The sequence below is a fragment of the Spermophilus citellus genome, assembly GCF_964194105.1.
Source record: "Spermophilus citellus genome assembly, chromosome: 7".
NCBI classification, from domain to species: Eukaryota; Metazoa; Chordata; class Mammalia; order Rodentia; family Sciuridae; genus Spermophilus; species Spermophilus citellus.
Window position 1 is genome coordinate 85,470,013 of NC_138188.1, and position 25,106 is coordinate 85,495,118.

The window sequence follows — 25,106 nt, forward strand, 5'->3', positions numbered from 1 at the left end:
TGTTCAAAGAAGAAGAACATTGTTCAGATAATCATGTGGGGAAGTGTTTCCAAAGCACAATCTAAAGAATGTCATCTCTGAGAGATGCTTATTGAGATGATTCGGCAGTCAAATAGCATTAGAAACTTTGCAATTCATAATGCAAATGAGTGTACTAAAGACTCTAAGAAATCCTAAAGTGAAGAATCTTTGTGTAACCTGGTGCTGTCCAAATATCCTTAACCACAGAGCTTCTGTTTAGAATTATACCTACTTTGGCTGTATTTACTTATTTATGCAATGGGCAAAAAGATTGCATGTTACATGTGGCTACTATATGGAACAAATTAGGCAAAAATATGTAAAGTATTATTTTATTTGGCTTTTTCATTGTGACTAAAAGGCCTAACAAGAGCAATTAGAGGAGGAAAAGTTTATTTTGGGGGCTCAATTTCAGAAGACAACCAACCCCAATCTTTGGGGAGTGAGATGAGACAAAACAACATGGTAGAAATGTGTGGCAGAGGAATGCACCTGGGAACATGGCACTGGTGGTGAGGGGCAGGGAGGAAGAGAGAGAGAGGGAGAGAGAGGACTCAACTCTCTAGGTATAAAATATAAACCCCAAAGGCATACCTCTAATGACCCACCTCTTCCAGTCACACCCTACCTGTCTACAGTCACCCAATTAATCCCTATCAGGGGATAATGCATTTATTAGGTGAAGTCTCTCATAATCCAATCATTTCACCTCTAAACTTCTTTGCATTGTCTTACAAATGAGCTTCTGGGAAACATCCCATATCTAAACCATAAGAAGTATATTGTAGGTATGTGTGTGTATATATAAACCATACTTGGTATATTGTAGGTGTCTACTAGGTGCTAATTCCTTTTCTCAGATCTATTATTTATTGAAAATTTTAATTTTTATTATTGAATGAGTAATCTAATTTAAAATATGGTAGAGAGCACCTGAGTTCAATCCCTGGTAACAACAACAACAAAATACACACACACACACACACAAGGGAAAACGTCAAGTTTTTAGTTGTACACAATACCTTTATTTTGTTTATTTATTTTTATTTGGTGTTGAGGATTGACAGGGCTTCGAGCATGCTAGGCGAGCGCTCTACTGCTGAGCCACAACCCAAGCCCAGGATATAACATTTTAAAAAGTTTGTTCCACTCCAGATTTCCATGAAAATTTTTTATGTTCCCTTCCAGACATTTTGTGTGTACAACATGCAGACATATATAAAAAAGATTTTTTTAACATATTCACAATAACTGAGATAATGGACTTGCATTCATTTGTACTTCATCAGTACCTCTAAGTCCTTTCATTTTGTACTACATTAGTGTGTTTTTCTTAAACTCCAGAGTTGGATAATGTTAGGGCTTTACACTCATGTCCCCTAAAGGTGTAAAGTGAGTGTTAAAGAGATTGGGGGGTATGTGTATATATACATATAAAGTATAGTTACTACAGAATACTAAACCATTAATTCCTTTAGGGAGTATTTAGCAAGGTTTTACAAGATATATTTTACATTTAAGGTGATCTTTTTGTTGTTATATATTATATATATATATATATATATATATGTTATATATATATGTTTTATATATATATGTTATATATATATGTTATATATATATATGTTATATATATATATATATGTTATATATATATATATTATATATATATATATATATAGTTGTTTAGGAGTCAACAAAAAATCACCTTAAATGTAAAACATATTTTGTAAAACCTTGCTAAATACTCCCTAAAGGAATTAATGGTTTAGTATTCTGTAGGAACTATACTTTATTATCTTTCACCTTAATAGTTACTACTTACCAGGTATTATATCTCTGTATCTCATTCCTAAGGGAATATGAGTTCTTTGAGGACTTGTCCATGTCTCGTAATGATCTTGACATATTGAAGGCATTTATTTAATAAATGTGGTTTTGATTAGTGGAGGGAACATCCAGAGCATCTGTTCTGTCCACTATAAACAGAACTCAGAGGAGGTGGGTGCTCATTCACTCATTCATTCATTCTGGGATAGGTAAGGAGTGAGAAGAAGAACTTGGGATCCTGGCAGCAGAGTTAAATCTGAAGCTCCAGAGAGAAACCAGTTTGTAGGAACTCAGATGTAATATGAATTTTGGAATGGGTTAGGAGGTACATTTAAGCCCAAGATAGAGGGGTTGTAATTCTGGGCTTTAGTGCTTTGCAAAGCTCACCCCTGAATCAGTATGTCTACTCACCAACTGCAGCTGTCAATGTGTAGGCTCCTTAAAAACTTCAAGCGCTAGAATCACATGCAGCTCTTGCTGTCTGTCCTCTCCTTGATAATATACTTCATTTCCCCAACAGAGAGGTGCATGGCCTGAAGCCCCTGCTCCTATACCTGTGCTGGACCCTCCTAAAACAAAAGCACAGGAAGCTGAGCTGTAGCTGACTACCAGGCTCCACTGCCTTCCTGATTTCCTCTCTGGATCCTTCTTTTTTGTTCCCTTCCTTCAGTCTCTTCCTTGTCTGGATATTTACCCTTTGACCCTCTTAGCTAATCCCTCCCCTTCTTTATTGCCCTGCATTATCTTCTTTTACCCGTAACTGCAATCAATCAGTTTTTCATGTTTTCCTTCAGTGAAGGTTGAGGACAATGCAAGTGGAATATGCACCTTTTATTAGGTGATTTGAACTGCATTCTGGATTAACCTCAAAACTCCTAAAAATCGAAAAACACTTTCCTGATCCATCACTGAAAGGACGAATCATTTTTATATTTTAGGACAATTTCTTATTAAAGTTCTTGGCTCAAGGAGAAGACACGTTAGTTGCTTTTCAGCAAGGAGTAGATCTGTGCCTTTACCATGGCTCGCTGCCACCCCTGTGACCTCAGGGTGCTGGTAGCCGTTGCATGTGGGCTGCTGACGGCCATCATTTTGGGACTGGGCATCTGGAGGACAGTGATAAGGATCCAGAGAGGTAATGTCACCCTGTTTTATTTTACTTTGAGAGAGAGAAGGCATGAGTCTCTGTCCCTGACATATGCCACCTGACATAACAATGCTGGAGAGTAGCTTGTCCAAGCTAAGGCTGCCCACCACATTGCCATTATGAAACATAAGAGTCAATTGACAGCTGTGTATGTATAAATACACACGGTGTGTGAATAGGCAGCATGAAGGATGGCATAGTTGAGTTTTTATGCTCTTTTAACTCCCGACTGACTTAAAGAGTAATAATTAAAGTCATTAGTAATACATTTGGATTTGTTTAATTATACACAATTAAGGTAAATAGTTATGTGTACGCACAGCCAATCAAACATGGGCAGAATAGAATTTCATTTCAACAAGGATGTTTAGAAATAAACAATAGAGTCGTCAGTAAAATGACCTCAGAGTTTGCATACAGGCTTTCCTCTTTCCTCTTTTTGTAGTTAGAAAACAACTAAAAATTAAGATATTAAAATGATTTTCCTGGTTATTCAACATGTAGTTATTAGTCTCCTGGTGTGTACATTGCTAATGTGTGAAACGGCATTAGGAGGGGCAGGAGTGTGTGAGACAATGGCGTTAAGGAGAGCCCTCAGAGCTCACAACAATCTCTATGCTGTGCTCTTGGGTGGTGGAGGTTCTCCAAAAAAGGGGTTCAAAGTTAGATACATGGAACACTGCTTTTTTTGCAAAAATAGAGAACATTTCTAATGAAACTGAGTAAATAGGGGCAACTAATGCCATTCTGGAGAGGCAGGAAGAGAGGCCATCTGCCCTCTGAGCAGACTGCTGTAGGAGCATAGTGTATGACTGCAAAGGTCCCCAGTGAGAACAGAAGGGGTCAAATACATGGGCTGCAGTCCTCTGGCCCCAAGGAATAATATTTAGAGAATACTGTATTAATATCATTTAGAGAACCAGGAAAAGAATTGATAAGAAAAACATAATATTTAAACTTGGGGAAAATGTACTTTTGTTTGCTTAAGTTTTGTAAAATAGTTTATTTCAGGTTTTAAAAAATTGTGAACTAGAGATGTTTCTCCCTGGTAAGCTTGCTGAATCAATGAGCTTCATTTAAAGGGTAAATATTTAAGAAGTCTTCTTTTCCTTTATTTATAACATCTAGTTTTAAAGGGAAAAACTGAGGTGATTTTAAAAGGACACAGTTAGAATAGAACTAATAAAACAAAGACCAAAGTGCAAAAACAACATGAAGAATGACAGGGAGGGGGATAGATTAAATGAAATCCAAAGGCTCAGGGGGAGCTGCTTAAAATAAATACAAAATAAGATTAAGACCCCAAAGGAAGAATAGAGTAGCAAATGTCCCATTTCTAACAGCAGAAGCATACTAGCGCCTCATAAAAGACTAAATTTTCCATTGTTCTGAATTTTCCAATTAAATCTTTATATGAGGACATCCCTCAATTTTTTATTAAACCCAATGGAAAAGGGGAGGGTCATCACTTTTGTTTAAAGAAAAGGATGGAGACTGGTACTATCTGCTGTAGCTGTTTGCTTTGTCCATTTTATTTATTCATAGTGTGTTTGGTCCATTCCATTTCATTTTTTCCCACTCACTTCCTTCAGTCTATTGCTCCTCTTTCCATCCCATCCCATCCTATTCCATCCCATCCCATCCCATCCTATTCCATTCCATCCCATCCCATCCTATTCCATTCCATCCCATCCCATCCCATCTCATCCTATCCCACCCCATCCCATCATCTCAACTCTTATAATTGTTGGATGTTCTTCTTTTGGTTTCTCTACTTAGGTATAGAAATATATTGTTTTTTAATTTTTTAGGGGGATAAAGGTAATGAATATCTCTGAGAAATTCATGAAAACTATGATTGTCTTATTCAGAAAAAAATGTATACAAGCATACATGTTAAATTTTGGATAATAATTTTATTGCAGTCAAAATTAATTTTGTTAACATAAGCAGATGTATAAATTATGCCTCATTTTTATTTTTCATTAGAAAGTGATAGCTTCTTAGTGAAAAAATAGAAAAAAATCCTAAGTAAATTTCAATGAGAAGTTACTGTTATTTGGCCATAGGGGACCAACACTAATATGATGATATGCATGCTATTTATGCATTTAATCATTAAAAGACCTATAATATCAATTTTTTTCTATATTCTAAGCATTGTGCTAAAAATTTCACATACTTTATATCATTTAATCTCACAACCGCCTTTGGAGTTGATATTATGTTCTTTGTTGCAAGTGGGGGAAATTCAGGCTCTTGAGAATATTTCATGCTTACATAGCTGGAAAATGCTAGGTGTGGATTTGAACTTGACCATTTTAACTTTAGTATCTGTGATCTTAACTTTCCTACAGAGAAGACAAGGGTAGACCCGAATCAATTAACTCATTTTTTCTTCTTGAGATAACAGTGGCTGAAAAACCTAATTCACAAAGACGTTCAGTAAGCAGCAGAATCAGAGCAGTCTGTTGTTTTGCTAGACAAAGTCAGGCTCTTTGGGGGAAGTAAGATTGTTTTCAAGTCAATGAGATCTACATTATTAATGCAGTGTATAGAGTGTAGCTTGTAGTCATGCTTCAGTTTTAAGGCTTACTGAGTCTTCAGTGGTGTCCATAGATGTTTGGCTGCTGAGTAACTGTCATGGATTTGCCACCTTGTACTAGGATGTGCAAAGTGCTTCCTTCAGCTTCGATAAGTTATACTTGTCTGCATTGATCTTCTACCCAAGAACAGCAAAAGAGACTGCATTCCTAGCAGTATTCATCCTGATAATTGGCTGCTTTTAATGGAAAGATTTCTCACATTCACATAGATCCAAACATCTAATACCTATCAAACAAGACATGAAGGAGCTCAACTCTAATCATTCTAAGTGTTAGTTTTCCTAATTATTTCTTAAAATGAATCATTGGTTTAAATATCAAACAAGTACTTCAAGACATAGTCTCTAGGATGCTAGGTATAGAGAAGTATTTTAAAATTCTGTTCCTATTTCCTTATTGATCTCTTGTTAAAACTGCACAGTTTAAGGGGAGTTGACAAATGCCAGGTGTGGATTTGAACTTGATCATTTTAACTTTAGTATCTGTGATCTTAACTTTCCTACAGAGAAAGTGGGAATAGGTTAAATTTATTTCTGGATTATTGGAGAAGTCCATCATTTCTACATGCCACTGATGGAACCATTAAAAAAATGATCTTTTTCAACCAAAGTGACATGATGAGATATATTGCCAAGTGTAAAATTTTCTCCATCTATGTTCCCAGGCACAAGACTACCTATCCATTTGCAATGTCTAGACTTGAAGTTCTTCTTTAATGATGTCTATTTACCTGGAACACTCCCCACCAGAGTTTCACATGAATGGCTCCTTCTCTGATGATTTTGGTCTCATGTTGAGTGTCACCTCCTTCAAGAGAACTTTACTACCCACCCAGGCTGTTATCACCCTCTTTGCTCTGTTTTACATGCATTTTTGTCATAGCTTTTATCCTGGATAATTTCTTACTTAACTTGTTTACTGGTTAATTGTCTCCCCATTTCTAGAATGAGAGTTCCATGAGAAGGAGGGCCTACTTACTAAACTGCATTCCCTACACTTAGAATAGGACTTGCGTGATAGTTGCCCAAACATAATTAATGAGTGAACAGAAGACTCATGTGACAACCAGAAACTGGGCTTAGTCCATTTGGGTTACTGGAACAATAGAAACTTATTTCTTGACACATGATAAGCAACAGAAATTTATTTCTCACAGTTCTATTGGTTAAGAAGTCTTGAGATCAAGTTATTGGGAGAGTCAGTATATGATAAAGGCCTGTTTCCTCATTCAGAGAACGTGGCTTTTTGCTATATCCTTATATGGTATCAAAGGAAAATTCTGTCTGTACAGCCCTTAATGGCATTAATTACATTTGGGCATGGTCTACCCTCATGAACTAATCACCTTTCAAAGTTTCAACTTCTAATACCTTCACATTGGAAAGTTTTAACAAGGGGACACAATATTCAGACCATAGCATGAAATAAGAATTGTCAAATAGTTAAGAAAGGAAATAACATTACCACCTCTTCCTTATAATGTCTTTTAAAGTATTAAAAGAAATACAATTCTGGACTTTTTAAAGAAAGGTATCACTTTAGTTTTCTTTCTCTACTCCAAGCCATGCACCATATCACCATTTCTAGGACTCTTTGCTTAAGATCTCTCCAGTTGGCCTCTTTAGTTTAACCATGTGATCAGCAATGTTGTAGGATGCCTATATATTGGAGCAAATCTAAGTTTTGCAAGATAGGCTGGAATTTTCAAATTGGGCATGCTCCACAGAAAAACATCCACCTCGTCTGATGTATTTTCAGAATGGACAAGCCTAAGTGCTCTGTCTCTGTTGGCTTTGTGCTTTCCATAGCAAGAGGCTTGTACCACAAAAAGCAGCATGGGTTTTGGGTTCCATTACATTTGATGATGAAAGTAAAATGAAAATATAATTAGACTTTATTATATTTCCTTCCTTTGACATTTTCCAACTTGAGCTAAGCCTACTGTAAATATAGACAGATGTTCATAATCACAATGGCAGTGGGGTGTTTTCTTAACCTCTATTAGTAAAGAATGTCTTACCTCAAAACATACTGGCAGTGCTATTACACCTTATTTGACCATATCCCACACTGCTTCTGGCCCAAGAACTTCCTGTTCACTTGCGTCTCATTTCCTTCTCTCCAGATAGTCTAACCTTTGTTCCTTGCCACAGAACATACCTGTTCCTCAGCCTAACAAGAGATTTCAGTAGGTTGAAATAGCCCCAAACTGCAAAGCCAGATTTTATAACACTAATAATTCTTCAGTAGAAAATGTGAGTTGTCAGGAAAGGTCAAGGAGAGTTTATTGTTTCTTAGAAAATACTCTGTCCATGGATACTTGGCTTTCATTTCTCTAGATTTCAGTACTTCCTGTACTGCTAATCTCAGTAATAAATCTAACTCCTGAAGGACAGTTGCATTTGGGGTTTAAAAAAACACTTCAGAGAAGTGTTTTTTGGGTGGAGGAATCTGGGTTTCAGCCCACAGTGGTGTTTCTCAGTCTCAATTCTGCTGTTAAAAAAATCTCACTTCTATTCCTTTACCATTCATCTCTCTTGCTGCCTCACATATCCACCCTCTAAATAAGAAAAACAGTGGTTTCTGTGAAAGGGAAGGGATTCTTGTTTGAGGGATACATCTTTTTATGTAACTGACCAAGGGGCATGGATTACTTTAATATCAGAACAGTGACATTTAGTGCTGATCCCATTTAAAAGTCACTGTCTTAAACCAAGAGGCTAGATTCTTGGCTGAGTGGTTTATTCCTGAGTTTCCAGGTGTTAGATATTTTTACTTGAAATTCTGGATATTGTCACCACCCATGATGGTCTTTGATGATGCATGTTGTTAAAGATCTTTATAGATATAGTGGTTAAGGCTGTGTGCTTTAGAGTGGGGTCAGGGGGATTTGAATCTAGACTGCCTCAGTGTAAATCTCAATACTGCCACTTACCAGATGAGTGACTTTGAGTAACTTACTCAACATTTCTGTGCCTTAGTTTTCTGACCTCTTATGAGGTTAATAGTAAATCCTGCCTCATAGTGCTGCTCTGAGCAGTAAATGACCTAACGCATTTGAATGTTTAAGAGGATGCCTAGTACATTATAAATACTCAATAAGTGTTAGCTACTATTCTATAATTTCTAAATTTTTAGATCATTTAATACAGAGCATAGTTTTTCCACTCCCTGAATTATACTTGTAATAGATACCATTGACCTAAATCAGACCTTTGGATTGAGACTTAAGTTATCAAACCAAAAGTCCATAGTAGGTTTAATCATTAAGTTCAATTGACTAGCTCAGAACAGAAACAGAAAGACTTGTAAGAACGGCCGTATCTTCCTGTATTTGCTTTTCAATGTTCATGCTACACTGCACCAGCAGGGAAAGCTTATTAAAATATTTAACAAGTTTATCGAAATATTTAACCAGATAGTTAATGGTGAAAAACTTTTACCTTAAATGAACAATATATGTATTTTATTTGTATACATCTTTTAGGGTTTATTTCTTAAAAATAACTGTATTTTCCTAAATGTTGTCCTCTCATTTGAGGGTTAAATTTATCTTCCACCTACTTATTTTAAATTCCTGGTCTGGGACAAATGGATGCCTGGACTTTATACTACAAAGGTCTGAGAGAAACACTAGAAAGGATCTTTGGTGTAATTTCTTTTACTAGGAAAATGTTTTTATTTCCCTAGTATTTAAACTATATTTTTCAAAAGCAGATTCTAATCTTGTCTAGTTTAGGAGAAGAAATTAATATTTTCCCTTTGGAGTCTTTAATATTATTTTATGTTACTTTTTCAAGCAGCAATAAGTGTATGTGTCATATATGTTCTGCACTTAATCTTTCAAAATGTGTAATGAAAGTATTGAATGTAGTGTTAGCATTGCTGATATATTAAATTTAAAACAAAGTACAGAAATATGATTATTATCTTGCTAGTGTTAAAAAGAAAAAATACTGCTGTTAAATGTGTTCTAGTGTGTGAATCAGCAAGTAAATGAAGAAGCTGCTTACACTGTGTGGTAGAGGCAGGCACTGTGAAAAGGAAGCAGGAACACCTTGGTCAGTAGCAAGGAAATTCATGTCCAGCCCCTGCTCGGCTACCAGCTAATTGCTGCTCTTGCACGAATCAGTGAGCTTTTATGTAGAATAAGGGGTTGGGCTAAAGAATAGCTAATGTCTTTCTTGAGTCCACAGTTCGAAAAGTACTTATGAGTTACAAAGAATCCACTTCATCTTTCTGAGTCCGATTTCTTTATATAAAATATGGAGTCTTAATGATGTCAGTACTACTTTTGCTATATCTCAAGAATGATTTAGGAATTTTAGAGTCTCAAAGTGCATAAGTACAAGGTGTTAAACATGCAAATCTGACAGTGGAGTAGGTAATCCAGCTTGGATTAGATATTTTCAACCAGAATGCAAATGGCAAAGAAGCCAGTCAGCAAATATTTGTTAGGTGCCTTCTATTCAACTGCATTGTGGTTAGCCATGACCCTTCTTCTAAGAGTTGTCAAAATACTCCTTAAGAAATGAGTTTTAGGGCAAAAGGCATAATGAATAGCCATGGATAGGTTTTCTTCTTGCTTACAAATATCTACATGTTATGAATAAATATATAATAAATATTATATATTTATTCATAACATATATTTATTCAATTGTAATTACAATTACAATTTTCATAAGCAGGCTTTCTTTCTTGAAGTCAATGCCAGGTGGCAGAAACAGAGAAAAAAGCTGATATCACAGTGGTGGGCAGGCCCTGGAGTAAGCCCTAGAGGTTGTGGCTTCAGTGCATTCACAGGGACAGGAAGCACATTCCAGCTTGTGGGGGAGTGGGGAAGTTACAGGCCCCAGATGAAAACATTATTAAATTGTGTTATTAAATTCAGAAAGAAAGAAATTGAATCCAGGGAAGGTGTACAATATAAGATATGAAGGCAAAAAAGAAACTGACAAACTTTTTGGCAAATATAAATAGTCATAGGTGTTTTCTGTGTTTCAAAAGACTAATATTGCAGGAGATTTAAAAAAATAATACTAAAATGCTAGAAAACAGTGAAATAAAGAATATGAATAATATCATTGGAAAATAAAGTAAGGATGAATACAAAATAACAGTAGAAATGACAAACACAAACTTAAGATGTTTAAACTCATTTGCTTAAAGAAATATTGTCATATTGGATATCTTTGAAGCAAAACAAAATGTAGCTAATACAGTTTAACAAGAAACATTTAACATTTAAATGTTTACATTGTTGGTAAAAATAAAATTATGGAAAAGTCAGTTGTGGGCAAATACTAACAAAAACAAAGAAAACTGAGTTAGCAATATTAAAATCAGAAAACAGGCTTTAAGGTAAAGAACAATATGAAGAATGAGTTTTATGATTCAATGATAGAATAATCCAGTCAGGAAGAATCCATAATCCTGTGCTTTTATGCATCAAATAATACAGACTCAAAGTACATAAAGCAACACTGAACAAAATTATACAGATAAATATACAGATTTACAATCAGAATGTTTCCATCTAACACCCTTCTATGAGAAACTGATTGATCAAATAGAGAAAACTAGGATTCAGAAGTATGAAAATACATCTAACAAGATATAGTAGACATATATTAGCATGACCACAATAAGTGGAGAAAGTACACTATTTTCAGAAGGTCTCAGTAGGTACTGAAGAATCAATGCCATATGATTATGCTTTTTAACTATAATATAATACAATTTAGGCAGCAATGCATAAAATAACCAAGAAAATACGTTATAAATAGAACAAAATTATTTAAGTATTTCAAAGAAGAAATCAAATGAGAATTACAAAATGTTCAAAACTGCAATAGAAGCATTTTATGTAACAACTTGGACACAACTAAAAATGTATTTAGAGTGACACTTCTAGGTCTATATAATAGCCAGAAAGATTGAAAATTAGTGATTTAAGCATTTGAACTTTAAAAGTTAAAAAGGGAACAAATTCTAAGAAAGAATATTTAATTATAATAAAAGTAAGAAAATTCATGGGATGACAATAAAAGAAACAAGAGTAAAGATCAACTAAATAAAAAACTAGTTTTTTTGAAAAAATAAAGTTTAGTAGATAAATCTCTAGCAAGATTCATCCAAATGAAATGGCATAATTAAGCAATAGGCACAAAAAGAAGGGTCACAACAGCGAAAGGTAGGATTTAAACAAAATAATAAGCAAATATCATAGAAAACTTTATCCCAGATAATATAAATCTTATGTCAAATGACAATTTTCTAAGTAAATATACATGACCTAAAATTACCCTCCCCCAAAAGAAAAAAAAACTATATAGAACTATAGCCATTAAAATAATTGAGGGACTGGGGTTATAGCTCAGCGGTTGATCGCTTGCCTCACACATGTGAGGCACTGGGTTCGATCCTCAGCACCACATAAAAATAAATAAAGTAAATATATTAAAAAATAATTGAATTAGTAGTAAAAAATTCTACATGTAAATGCTACAAATTGATGATCTTTGATATGAAAATAGTATAAACTATGATGGAAGGATAAACAACTCCATAATAGTGTTAATAATGTGTGTGTGTGTGTATATATATATATATATATATAAAATAGATAACTTGATATTGTACCTAAAAACTCATGGCTACACCTAAGGTCACCTGGATATTCTTCTGCTATCTTCTAGTTTTATAGTTTTACATTTTATGTTAGGTCTGTGATCCCCTTTGAGATGATTTTTTTAAGAGATGGAAGTCTAGGTCTAGATTCATTTTTCATTTGTGGACATGTAGCATTTGTGGAAGCGACGCCTTTTCCCATTCAACTCTACTGGCTCCTTTGTCAAAGATCAGTTGGCTACACTTGTGAGTCTACTTATGGACACTATTCTCTTCTCTTGATCTATTTGTTTATTCAAGTGGGGCCTGAAATGGTATTTCACCATGGCTGTGATTTGGGTTTCTCCTGTGACAAAGATGCCAAGCAGTTGTTTCATGTGCCAATTGCCTGTCGCTACAGCTTCTCTTATGAAGTGATTATTCAAGTATTTTGCCCTGAAAAGGTGGAATTTTGTATTTCTTTTGAGTAATGTATATTATTTACAGTTTACAAAATTACAATTCTAACTTATATGTTGATTAATGATTCTTATTTACAGTTCTGTGTACAATCTCCTTGTCATGTACATGCATTGAAAATATTTTCTCCCAGTCTGTAGCTTCTGTTTCTATTTTCTTAGCAGTGCCTTTTGATGAACAGCAGTTTCTAATTTTGATTAAGTGCAATTTATAAAGTTTTCTTTTATGTTTAATGCTTTTTTGGGCCTTTATGTCACTCCCTGTTGAAGACCTCTCTTTATTCCTCCAGGATGAAATCTCCTTGGCATGGTCTAAAGGCCCTTCCCAGTCCAGCCGATGTCCTCCTATTGTTCACACATAGAACTAATGCTGAATATTAATCTCTTTTCTGTTTTCTTGACACATCAAAACTTTCTATGTTTTTGTGATTTGCCTACTTGGGTCTCCCATTTTCATCTGGCTTTTGTTGATTTAATATTAAAATCCAACTCAAATATCACCTCTTCTGGAATGTCCTCTTGGGTTTAGGTTACCTTTGGCCTCAATATCTCTCCTTTGTGTTCTAGAAGTAGTTATTTCACATTAACTTGTTCAGTCTGTCTGTCTATCTATCTCCCATCTGTATAATTTCCTCTTTCTCAGGGGATTCTAATCTCTTTGGTCAAGGTGTTTTATCTTTCACATATGTCTTTTGAGCCTGGTATAATGTTGCATACCTGTAATTCTAGCAACTTGGGAGACAGAGGCAAGAAGATCAGAAGTTTGAGACCAGCTTGTGTAACTAAGTGAGAGCTTCTCTCAAATTTAAAATTAAAAGAGCTGGGATTATAGCACAGTGTACAGTGCTTGTTTAGAATGTGAAAGACTCTGAGTTCAATCCCCAGTGCTATAAAAAACAAAAAATGCTTATGGTATCCATAGTATTGCTAATGTGCTGTGGCATTAATACAGACACTTGCATCTTTCCACAATGTCAAAATGTATTGAATAACAATAAATTTACAAACTATACCACTTTCATCAGTGACAATTCATCAAATACTCATGGGTCACCTGATACATAAACCAGGCAGTCACAAGTTCTTTTATTGTATTCCAATCTTAATTTCTAATATCTATAACACTCAAGTCATACATCATATTTCAAAAATTATAGTCATACATCATATTTCAAAAATTATATATATACATATATGTGTGTGTGTATATATATATACATACATACATATATATAATATATATCACAACACACACACACACACACACACACACACACACACACACACATTAAAGAAAGCCTTAAAGGGGTTTAGATAGCCACAGGGTTTTAGAATGCTGTGCCAAGAATAACAAGCAAAGAGGAATGTCAATGCACATAGTCAAAGAGTCATCATAGATGATCATCTAAGAGTTTTAAAGAACCAGTTTTGCAGAGTTCTCAAGGAGGAGGGCCTCGGTGGATAGCAGTTTCAGTTTCAGAGTGTCAGCTCAAGGTGTCAGCTTAGATTAAGCTGTGTGTCATCCTTGTGGGCAAGAGAAACTGCTCTATGTTGAAACCCGAAGAGGCAGAACTGAAGATTTATCCTTGTGGTTATTTTCCCAGGCATGGCATGAGCCATGGTGGGTGACCAGCTGACAGGGTCAGGGTGCTGCTGTGTCCAGGCTTAAGGGACTCTTTTTTTTTTTTTTTTTTTTTTGGGTCTTGGGTGAAGGGGTTGGATCTGGTGAGGGTGATAAGCTTCTGTGACAGGCATTCCTGATGTGACTTGTGACACTCCCATATCCATGTGCTCCTGATTTAATTTGATAAGTTGGCATATATAAATTATTTACCAATTTTTGCCTTATGGTTGTGTTGGGAAGATGGTGGTTGTTTACTTCTACAAACAAGGTGTAGAGTCATTCCTCCTCGGTATTTGTACTCAAAAGGAGTAGCTGATGGCAAACTTCTGTGCAAAATGGAGTAATTCAGAGTCAGGCACAGCCTGAATATTACTGTTCCTTCCATACGTCATGGAGTAACTCTGAACAAGTCATGGCCTACTCTCCATACATAGCACCTAGTTAGAAGTCTACATCTTGTGTAGCTTCTCAGTGTGTGTGTGTGTGTGTGTGTGTGTGTGTATTTGTAGATGATGCTATTACAAAGGATATTTCTCAGTAATGATTCTCAAAGTAATGGTTTTACATTCAGAGTTAAACATCCACAGATGTGAAAGGAGAAACTAATCTGCCAGTTCCCATATTATTCTGTTATTTATTGTTTCTTTAGTAACAGTTGCTCCCCCGTTGAGCACCCCTACAGTGTTCTGCAGGAATGGTGGAACCTGGGAAAACGGCAGATGCATTTGTACAGAAGAGTGGAAGGGACTGAGATGTACCATCGGTAAGTTACTTGAGACAATACTAGGGTGGGATTAGGTCATCCTTGTGTTAATGAGAACTTCAGCAACACTTCTGGAAACTTCAATTATCAATTATAATTAATGGGCATAATGCCAGTAAATGGGCACAATGGTGATGGCTTTAAGATGTGTTTAATAACTCAAGAGTCAAAGGCAAATTTCCCTCTAGTTCGATTTAACCATGTAATCAATACACCTTGTCCATTTATTGACTGTCAATTTTCTCTATTAAATTCACAGGTGTGTCTCCTTCAAATTTAGGGCAATTGGCCATATGGTTCCCTCAGGTCCTTTCAATTGCAGATATGCCATGTTATCCTATTTAAAATATCACATTTTTAACATGTTTAATTTTTCTGAAATTGAGATGCATCTCCCTATCCACTACCTATATACTTAAATGAAGTTCTTGTCTTTTCTTCCTTTTCCTTAAAGAGTTATTGATATAGTGGTTTTATTGCAATCAGTAGTGTCTCACTATCTAAGTTCAAGGCTGAACTCTTCACACTTTATGCTGCCTGCTTGGGATCCAGAGCCCTACACACCCCTTCCTATCATTTCTTATATTCCTACCAGCCAGTACGTCTCACACATCTTTCTGCTTTGACCCACATCCTCATTATGGCCTTTATCACTGTAAGCTGCATATTTTAAATTTTCAAGATTCTAACTCATTTCATATACACTATCCTTGCTAGTATATTATTGCTCACCTTCTACTTCTACCTAGGTATGTATGTTGTACGCTAGAATCTGTTATCTAACAGGTTAGCTACTCTAATGGTAGAAAGTTAACCAGATAGAAAAGACGAGTGGATTCTATTACCTTTCAAATTACATTATATTGGTTCTGAACTTTGACTTTTATCTGGGTTCAAATTTGAAAAAGAGAAGTATGATTTTTAATGAAAAAATTTCTTTCCATTACAGCTAATTTCTGTGAAAATAGTACCTATATGAATTTTACTTTTGCCAGAATTCCAGTGGGCAGGTATGGAACTTCTTTGGAAACATGTGACAAGAACACTTTAAATGGTATGTATTTTCTAAAACTTTTCTTTCTTTGGGCATAATATTCTCTATGTTGAGTCATACCTACCATCCCACCAACTAGTCTTAAAACTCTGGAAGAGGTATCAAGGAAAGGCCTAGTCTCCTTTTATGATGTCAATGTTCAAAGTTTGTGTGGTTCTTCACATAATTGTAATTTTTCCAAAATCCTTAATATGGATCGTTTGTTTGAAAATTCCTCTTAATGCTTACTTAATAGGACTGTCCAGCTCATTCTGTCTCCTAGAGTTTGATCTGGTGAACATTTTCATTTTGAACTAGTTTGTCTCAATTTAAAAGAATTAGTCTAGATTATAGACTTACACTAAATCCACTTTCAGACTGCAACTTTCCAGGTAGAGAAGTAATTAAGTCTGTCTGTAGTCAGCAGGCCTTCATCTCCTTGATCATTTCAGTTATCTATCTTGGAATACTCTCTAGCTTCATCATATCTTTCTTGAACACGACAAACTTATTTTCATAGTGGCATTCTGAGTAAAGGAGCAAATAATATTTTCCCTTTTCAATCCCTGATAACATCCTGGATATTGATGATTGTTTTATTTCAATGCCACATCTATGCCCTAGCCTTTAGAAATCCATGGATCCCTTTCCTAATAGTGTGCCTACTTTGTCATAATTTTCCCTAAATGTTTTCCTGTCCCTCGTTTGCATTGAGTTTTATCTTCTCAATCTTACAGGTAATCCCACATTTCCAGTAGGACCAGATTCCCCAAGAATACAGCCAATTCTAGATAATTCACAAAAATATTTGATAGAACCACTGTCAGTAACAACCTTGAGGAGAATTTCACATTTTACTTAAACATTTGTGCATATCAAGGGCTCTTGGAAAAACTAAGTGAATTACTTGAATTGTTCTTTCCTATTGTTTCTTTACATTATTTAATCGAAGTGATTATGTAGCTCTGCATTTTATTTTCAGAATGCAAATTGTTTTGCTCACATATTTCATGATTCCTCCAGTATTCCTGACTTTACTCTTGACATAGGTCCTTCTAGCTTCTTCATTAAGAACTCAGAAAGTAAAAAGGGACTTGGGTTGCTTTGTCACTTACCATACATACTATGTATGCCATATTATACTATGTGGTGTGTCTATGGGCTATGGGTACCTGTTGTCTAATTTTTATATATTTTATATATCTTAAGTATTACATAATGATTTATAAAACAGATGCAACCTACAAAGCATAATTGTGTGCTATGAATTAGGAAAAGTAAAAGTGTCAGTAATGTATCCATGGAGGTTATTACGGTTGTTTAATATATATAACTTTTTTGAGAGAAGAGAATTAACATTTTTCATTGGGTTATTTATTTTCTGAGCAACTATTATGAAAATATGCTTATTATATTTTACCTTTGAATTTCAGATCAAATCCATTATATAATTTTAAAGATACACATCTTTAATTTGCTTTTATTTTCATAATAAGAATTGCTTCTAGGACTGGGCTGTATATTAGTGGCAGAATACTTGCCTAGCATGTATGAGACTCTGGGTTCGATCCTCAGCACCATATAAAAAATAAAAAAAACAAATAAAATAAAGGCATGCTCTTCATCTACAGCTACAAAAAAAAAGAAAGAAAAGCATTGCTTCTAATTAATTAATTTTTTAATAGGAAGTCACCACAATATATTTCAATGATTTGGGGGTAGGGCTATTTATAATTGTAGGTAATACTGAGGAAAGGTGCACTTGACATGTGGTCACCTAAAAGTTATTTACATCCTGTACGTTTTTTAGAAATTGTCATATGTCATATAGTAGAGGTGGAGACATCATATAAATTAGGAGTGACTCCAACCTTCTATCTTAAATGTTGTTGAAGTAATATCTAAATTCAGTATTTCTAGTTATGCCCCAAGAAGAAGTTGCTCAAAACTGGTCCTGAGGAAAAATTCTGATCATCTGTTCCTTTAATGATTGTATCTATAGCAGCTACTTAAGTATTAACCATAGGACAGTGAGGTAGAGAGGCTTAGGTGATTATCTCAGGAAATAAACCAAATCACTTAGGAAGCACTTAAGAACTAACAAAACATCTAACAGGTGCTGCAGTACAATAGAAATATGCCTTTTATGAGTTACCCAGATTTGCATAAAGAAGAAAAGATCAACAAATAATTCAAGCTGGGGATGTGGCTGAAGTGGTAGCGCACTCTCCTGGCACGCATCCGGCCCGGGTTCGATCCTCAGCACCACATAAAAAATAAAACACTAGAAAATAAACACTAAAAAAATTCTCTCTCCCTCTCTCTCTCTTTCACTCTCTCTTTAAAAACAAAAAACAAAAAAAAACCAAATAATTCAATACACGTTTCTGATCTCTTAGCCATCATGTCCAATTCAAAGGCATTTTGCCCCTGATTGTTAGAAGGTAAATCTTCCTAGCAAACATCAAAGGAAATAAATAGTCAACTGGTCTTTTGAACTCCAGATTTAAAAAGCAAGACAAGTGATATTTACCTGAAATACCGTTGTAGAGACTAACTTACTTTTCTATGCTATGTATTAGATCATCCCAAACTTATTGGCCAGAAACAATAATTGTTTAGATTTCTCACAGTCTGTACATTGCCTGTGGCAGCTAGGCTGGGCTGGAAAGTCTAACATAGCTTTGCTCACATATCTAGGATGTGGGTGCTGGCTGTTGGCTCAAGCACCTCAGTTCTGCTCCGCCAGGTCTGTCTTCCAGTAGGTCACTCCTGCTTCCTCTTACATGATAGTCCCAGGACAGCATTCTACGAGGATGAAGGCTGAAACTTTAAGGCTTTTTTAAGCCTAGGCTCTGAAATCCTTACTTTCTACTATTCAAAGTAATTTCCAGGTCAGCCAGGATTCTGGAAATATAGGAATCTAGTCCACTCTTTGATGGGAAGACCAGTAGAGTCACATTGGGATGGAACATGTGAACGGGACAGTAGCTGCTGTGCACATTTTTTACAGACCATGTCTTTTTCTTCTTCTTCTTCTTCTTCTTCTTCTTTTTTTTTTAATTAAAGCTGGCTCTCCAATAGCAACCCGCCTGTGCAATGTGTCTATATATGGAGAGATAGAATTACAAAATGCCACAATAGGAAACTGCAATGAAAATCTGGAAACCCTGGAAAATCAGGTATGCCCCAGGGCCCATCTGATGGGCAACTGGAAGTTCTGATGCTGGGCAAAGTCTTTGTTTTTTAGATACTTGATGGTCAAATCCGTGTTTCCCATACTCATAAAACAGAAATAACAAAATTGGTACCTAAAATCACTCTTATTTGTTTAAAGTTGACATCTATTTGTGAAAAGAGGAATTGAACTTATTGCTTTGGCAAATTCCAGCAGATGATAACCCATTCCACATTTTAAAAGGACGTATTTTTAGAGACCAGTGACATTTTGACTGAAAATAGATCCCTAACATTTGTGACCAAAGTGAGATATTTGGGTGGTTTGCTGGATCAGAATGAATAGGGAAAAAAACTATAACCCAAGACCCGCTGAGACAGTAATGCTGATCTTGGACTGTGATTATGAGCAGGTGGATGGGAAGTGCATCAGACTAGCTATGTTTTCATACAGATTAAATAAATTATTTTAATGAAGGGTGTAGGCAAATACAACACATGGAAGAGCTAACACTAAGGTCTAAGCAAGGGGTGGGGGGAGAAGAAATGTACTTTTATGTCGGTTCTTTCATGTGCCAGGCGTTATACATGTATAAAATTATACGTATATAATTTAATTCTCATCAGACTTCTGTGAGGCGAATGTTATTCCCATATTACAAACAATTGCAGGTAATAGCACTAGCTAATTGACGAACACTTATGCCAAGCACAGATACTCCTGGACTTATGATTGGGTTACGTCCTAATAAATTCATTGTAAGTTGAAAATGTAAACTACAGATGCAGTTACCCCACCAAGCCTACCCAACGCCATCATTGTCGGACTTTATTGGCTGTTAATCCTCATCATGTAGCTGACTGGGAGCTGTGGTTTACTGCTGCTGTCCAGCATCCTGAGAGAATGGTGTATCACATATCACTATTCTGGGAAAAAATAAAAATTCAAAATTCGAAGTACAATTTCTACTGAATATGTATTGCTTTCACACCATTGTAAAGTCAAAAAGTCTTAAGTCAAACCATGGTGAGTTGGGGACCATCTGTCTGTACTGTGATGAACATTTTGCATATGTTAATAGTTTTTAAAAATCATACATAACATTATAACACCACAGATAAGTATTAGTGTACTGAGTTTGTAGAAGAGGAAAATATGACTCTGAGGGGTGAAATTTTTTGCCCAGTGACCACAGATCTCAATTTTAAAATCCACACTATGCTGCCCTGACTCCTGAACCACAGAAAAGCAGGTGTGGGTGGGTTGGGGAAGGGAGTTTGGTTGTGTAAGTGTCTGCCAATCATACAGAGTATAAGACAGACCGCAGAATCTGAAGTCTGACAAGCCAGTGTATAATTCTTGACTCTGCCATTTCCAAGCTGTGTGGGTGAGCTTTGGTTGAGCTCCTTAACCTCTCTGAGCCTTACAATGTTGTATTTCTATTACATATGATAACACCTCTAAAATATCTAGCAAAGTGCCTTCCTCACACATAGCAGGGACCTGGGTATTGAATGAAACAGTTATCTGTTTTTGTCTACTGATTGGATTTTATTTCTGACTGTGAATTGCCTGTAACAGTTGGTTTGATTTTTTTTTTAAATGATGCTGCCATCTAGTGGAAAACTAAGACCTCTCCAACGCTGTGACACTGTGACACTGACAGTACAGATTAGCATGTTTCAGCCTCATAGCACAGAGCCTTGGGGCCAATTGGTACCTGGAGAGGTCGTGTAGGCCAGTGCTTCCCAAACTGTGCTGAAAAGCCAGCTTAAAAAATCTTCCAACCCATTGCTGACCAATAATTTTGTAAAATTCAATAATAGAAAAACAAAATGAATATACATAAAAGCAAACCCAATTTTAAAATTATTTGTTATTCTATTATCAGCCACATAAAATAATTACATGAATTTCTGATCACTCACTTTCAGTTTTTGTGCTCATCTATCTATGGACTTTGTAACAGGTAGTAGTGAACCTGCATTGGTCCTTGGAGATACTGGAGTCGCTCTACTCTTGCTAAGGCATACGTGTTATAGTTAATCAGTCCTTGCAACCAGTAAAGACTGTGGTCTGCATGTACTGTGTCCTTTACACAAGGAAAGAACCAAACATGAAAATGGCTGGGTGGAAGTGATGTTCAGGAGATTGAGGCTCAGCCAAATTTCAGCTTGTTGGCCTACAATTGCTTGCAAAGTGTTTAGATATAATTGTATAAAGCTAGGTATTTTTTTTTTTTTGCTTAATTTGTAAACAGATAGTCAATATCACAGTGGACTCTAAGACTATTTCTGCTGAAGCCCAGGTTTTAACATCTGATGCCAGTAAATTAACTGCTGAGAACATCACTTCTGCTACTAAAGTGGTTGGACAAATCTTCAATGCATCCAGAAAGGCTGAACCTGAGGTAAAACTGGAGACTTTCATAAAATAAGCTGGTGGGGGGGACAGTAGAAAGACATACCAAATTCTACTCCTCATATCACGGTATGATTTGGGCTAGGTTAATTTTGCTTAAGATCATTTTGTAGAGTACTATTTCTAAAGGATGTTCAAAGAAATTTAAAAAGGGTCCTTGTGCAAATATCTTCCTTTGGGATAATTATAATGATCATTATTATGCTAAATCTTTCAGAAAATCCTGACATGAACAAGTCTCTGTTACTTTATTAATTTGTTTACCAATTGCATTTGACCTCAACATCTCTCTCTTATTCCAGAGAACTCACTCTGGAACATACTTTTAAACCCTGATTCCTTTGTGATAAGCATAATTGCTTTTTGGTCTAGCCTTTCTGGAAACTTGAAGCCTAGTTTACATTTGTGGTATGACAACCTGGTAAACTCTGATACCTAAAAACAAGACACATACTCAACATTTATTGGTTGGTAGAGCTTGAGAACATTTATCAATTGGTAGAGCTTGAGAATTGGTAGTGTTATAAACCACCAATACATATTTACCCAGCACTTGCCCATGGAATATGGGCATAGCTCCTTTCTTCCATTCCCTTTAAATGTCTTATTTCAAAAAAAGTTTTTTAAAGTTACACTAGGTCCTTTATAAGGTAGATGGAATTCAAGTCACAAATTAATTAAAATAAGACTATTGACCACAAAATTTAGAATTTATAGAAAGATTAACTAGTAAAAATAGTCAATTAAATAGTAATCAAATGCCAAGAGATCATCTCTCTGACATACGCCTGAGTTTTTTATTGTAAAAAAAAAAATACAAATAATCTTACTAAGCCTGATAGCTTATATAACTAGTAAGTGATACTGATAAGTGATATTCTGGGCTGAAATATATTAACAATCAGAGCCCTGAACTCTTCTTATTTTGTTTCTGTTTTGTATCCAAGCATTTGCCTTTGAGTTCTTAGGAATGGGATAGGGTTTTGTGAAGTATCATGTTAAGAGATCATATTTAGAGACTTAAGCCTCCTAATTCATTATCTTAATTTATATTTTCACCCCCCACCCCTTGCAGCTTATTATGGATCAGCATCCTTAACATTCCCTTGTCTTGAGTCTCTCTGTCATTTACATAGGTCAAAAACTAAAATTTTAATTTTGAAAAAAAATATCCTTGCCTCTTACCATACAAAGATGCTACTTGCTACATAATAATTCACCATCATGATGGTGATGATAATGTATGAGGTGTCTTCGGTGATCACAAGTGCCTTCTCCTTGGCAGGCAAAGAAAGTTGCTGTAACAACAGTGAGTCAACTTCTGGATGCCAGTGAAGATGCTTTTCAAAGAGCTGCTGCTACTGATGATGACAATGCCTTTACAACGTAAGCACAGTCTCAATTGGAAAGAAAACTCGACAAAGTGCCATTTAGTTTTCTAGGATGAAGCATAAATAGAGGTGTCTATTTCTCTCATGAATGCAGCAAATGACTGATTTATCTGAAATGCAGACAGAGTCCTTGGCTTTCCCCTTGATCTGGTTACTACCTAGAGTGGTAAGTGCTACATCCTGGAGATAGTGACTGGGATGATATAAATTAGAACTCGTTTCCTTGGCTTTAGTTTATCATGGTCATGGTCAAGGGGTAACCTCCACCCATTGCAGGAGCTCTTCCAACTCTGTTCTCCAGGTACAGAGCTGCAGAGGGCAGTCAACTTACATCATTTGCAGGATACACAGCCAGTCCCCATCCTATACCTCAGTGCTCTCTTCCAATACCCTGGTATATTTTGATTAAACTTTATTTAGCTTTCCAAGGCTATATTGAAATAAAAAAAAAGAAGAAGAATCCAACTATACTTGCTTTGTATGTTCTTGATACCTATGTTCTGGATTATTCTGGGTTCTATATTTGTACTAAAACTCACGTGCTTTATTCATAAAGATCCTCACTGGGACTCAGTATATTTTTTTAAAAATTTTAATTTGTTACATATGACAACAGAATGCATTACAATTCATATTACATATATAGAGCACAATTTTTCATATCTCTGGTTGTACACAAAGTAGAATCACTTGTACTTAGGATAATGATGACCATCGCATTCCACCATCTTTCCTGCCCCTTTGTCCCCTCACTTCCCCCCACCTCTTTTTCCCCTTTGTTCTATCTAGAGTTCATTTAATCCTCCCATTACCACCCCCAACCCCAAGCAGCATATTATGGATCAGCATCCTTAAATCAGAGAAATTATTCGGCATTTGGTTTTTTGGGATTGGCTAATTTCACTTAGCATTATATTCTCCATCTCCATCCATTTTCCTGCAAATGCCAAAATTTGTATTCTCTTTTAATGCTGAGTAATCCATTGTGTATATATACCACATTTTCTTTATCCATTCATCTACTGAAGGGCATCTAGGTTGGTTCCACAGTTTAACTATTGTGAATTTTGCTGCTATAAACATTAATGTGGCTGTGTCCTTGTAGTATGCTATTTTTAAGTCCTTTGGGTATTGACTGAGGAGAGGAATAGCTGGGTCAAATGGTGGTTCCATTCCCAGTTTTCCAAGGATTCTCCATACTGCTTTCCATATTGGCTGCACCAATTTGCAGTACTACCAGCAATGTATGAGTGTGCCTTTTCCCCCCACATCCTCGTCAACATTTATTGTTGTTTGTATTCTCAATAGCTTTCATTCTGACTGAAGTGAGATGAAATCCTAGAGTAGTTTTGATTTGCCCTTCTCTAATTGCTAGAGAAGTTGAACACTTTTTCATATATTTGCTGATTGATTGTATGTCTTCTTCTGAGAAGTGTCTGTTCAGTTCTTTGGCACATTTATTGATTGGGTTATTTGGTGTTTTTGGTGTTTTTTGAGTTCTTTATATATCCTAGAGATTAAGGTTCTATATGAGGGATATATGGTAAAGATTTTCTCCCATTCTGTAGGTTCTCTCTTCATGTTCTTGATTGTTTCCTTTGCTGTGAAGAAGCTTTTTAGTTTGATTCCATCTAATTTATTGATTCTTGATTTTACTTCTTGTATTTTATTTTTTTTATTGATTGTTCAAAACATTACAGAGCTCATGATATATCATCTTTCATACATTTGACTCAATTGGGTTTTGAACTCCCATTTTTACCCCAAATACAAATTGCAGAATCACATCGGTTACACACTCACATTTTTACATAATGGCATATTAGTGACTGTTGTATTCTGCTACCATTCCTATCCCCTACTATCCCCCCTCCCCTCCCCTCCCCTCCCATCTTCCCTCTCTACCTCCTCTGCTGTTGTTCGATTCTCTCCCCTTATTTTTTCCCTCCCCCTTGCCCCTCACAACCTCTTATAATTTTGTGTATCATTGAAGGTCTCCTA

The 25,106-nt window shown here is 35.7% G+C and overlaps 1 protein-coding gene across 1 annotated transcript in view; it reads left to right on the forward strand.

Moving 5' to 3' along the window:
* Window positions 1-2,871: 2,871 nt before the first annotated feature.
* Window positions 2,872-25,106, forward strand: part of ADGRG7 (adhesion G protein-coupled receptor G7) — a gene marked incomplete at both ends in the record, with an annotated part of 64,925 nt that continues 42,690 nt past the window's right edge. The window contains 6 exons of the mRNA XM_081301952.1: window positions 2,872-2,986; window positions 14,969-15,082; window positions 16,032-16,136; window positions 19,185-19,297; window positions 21,554-21,703; window positions 23,000-23,100. Coding sequence (XP_081158078.1) covers window positions 2,872-2,986; window positions 14,969-15,082; window positions 16,032-16,136; window positions 19,185-19,297; window positions 21,554-21,703; window positions 23,000-23,100 — 698 coding nt within the window. The remainder of the gene's footprint in view (window positions 2,987-14,968; window positions 15,083-16,031; window positions 16,137-19,184; window positions 19,298-21,553; window positions 21,704-22,999; window positions 23,101-25,106) is intronic.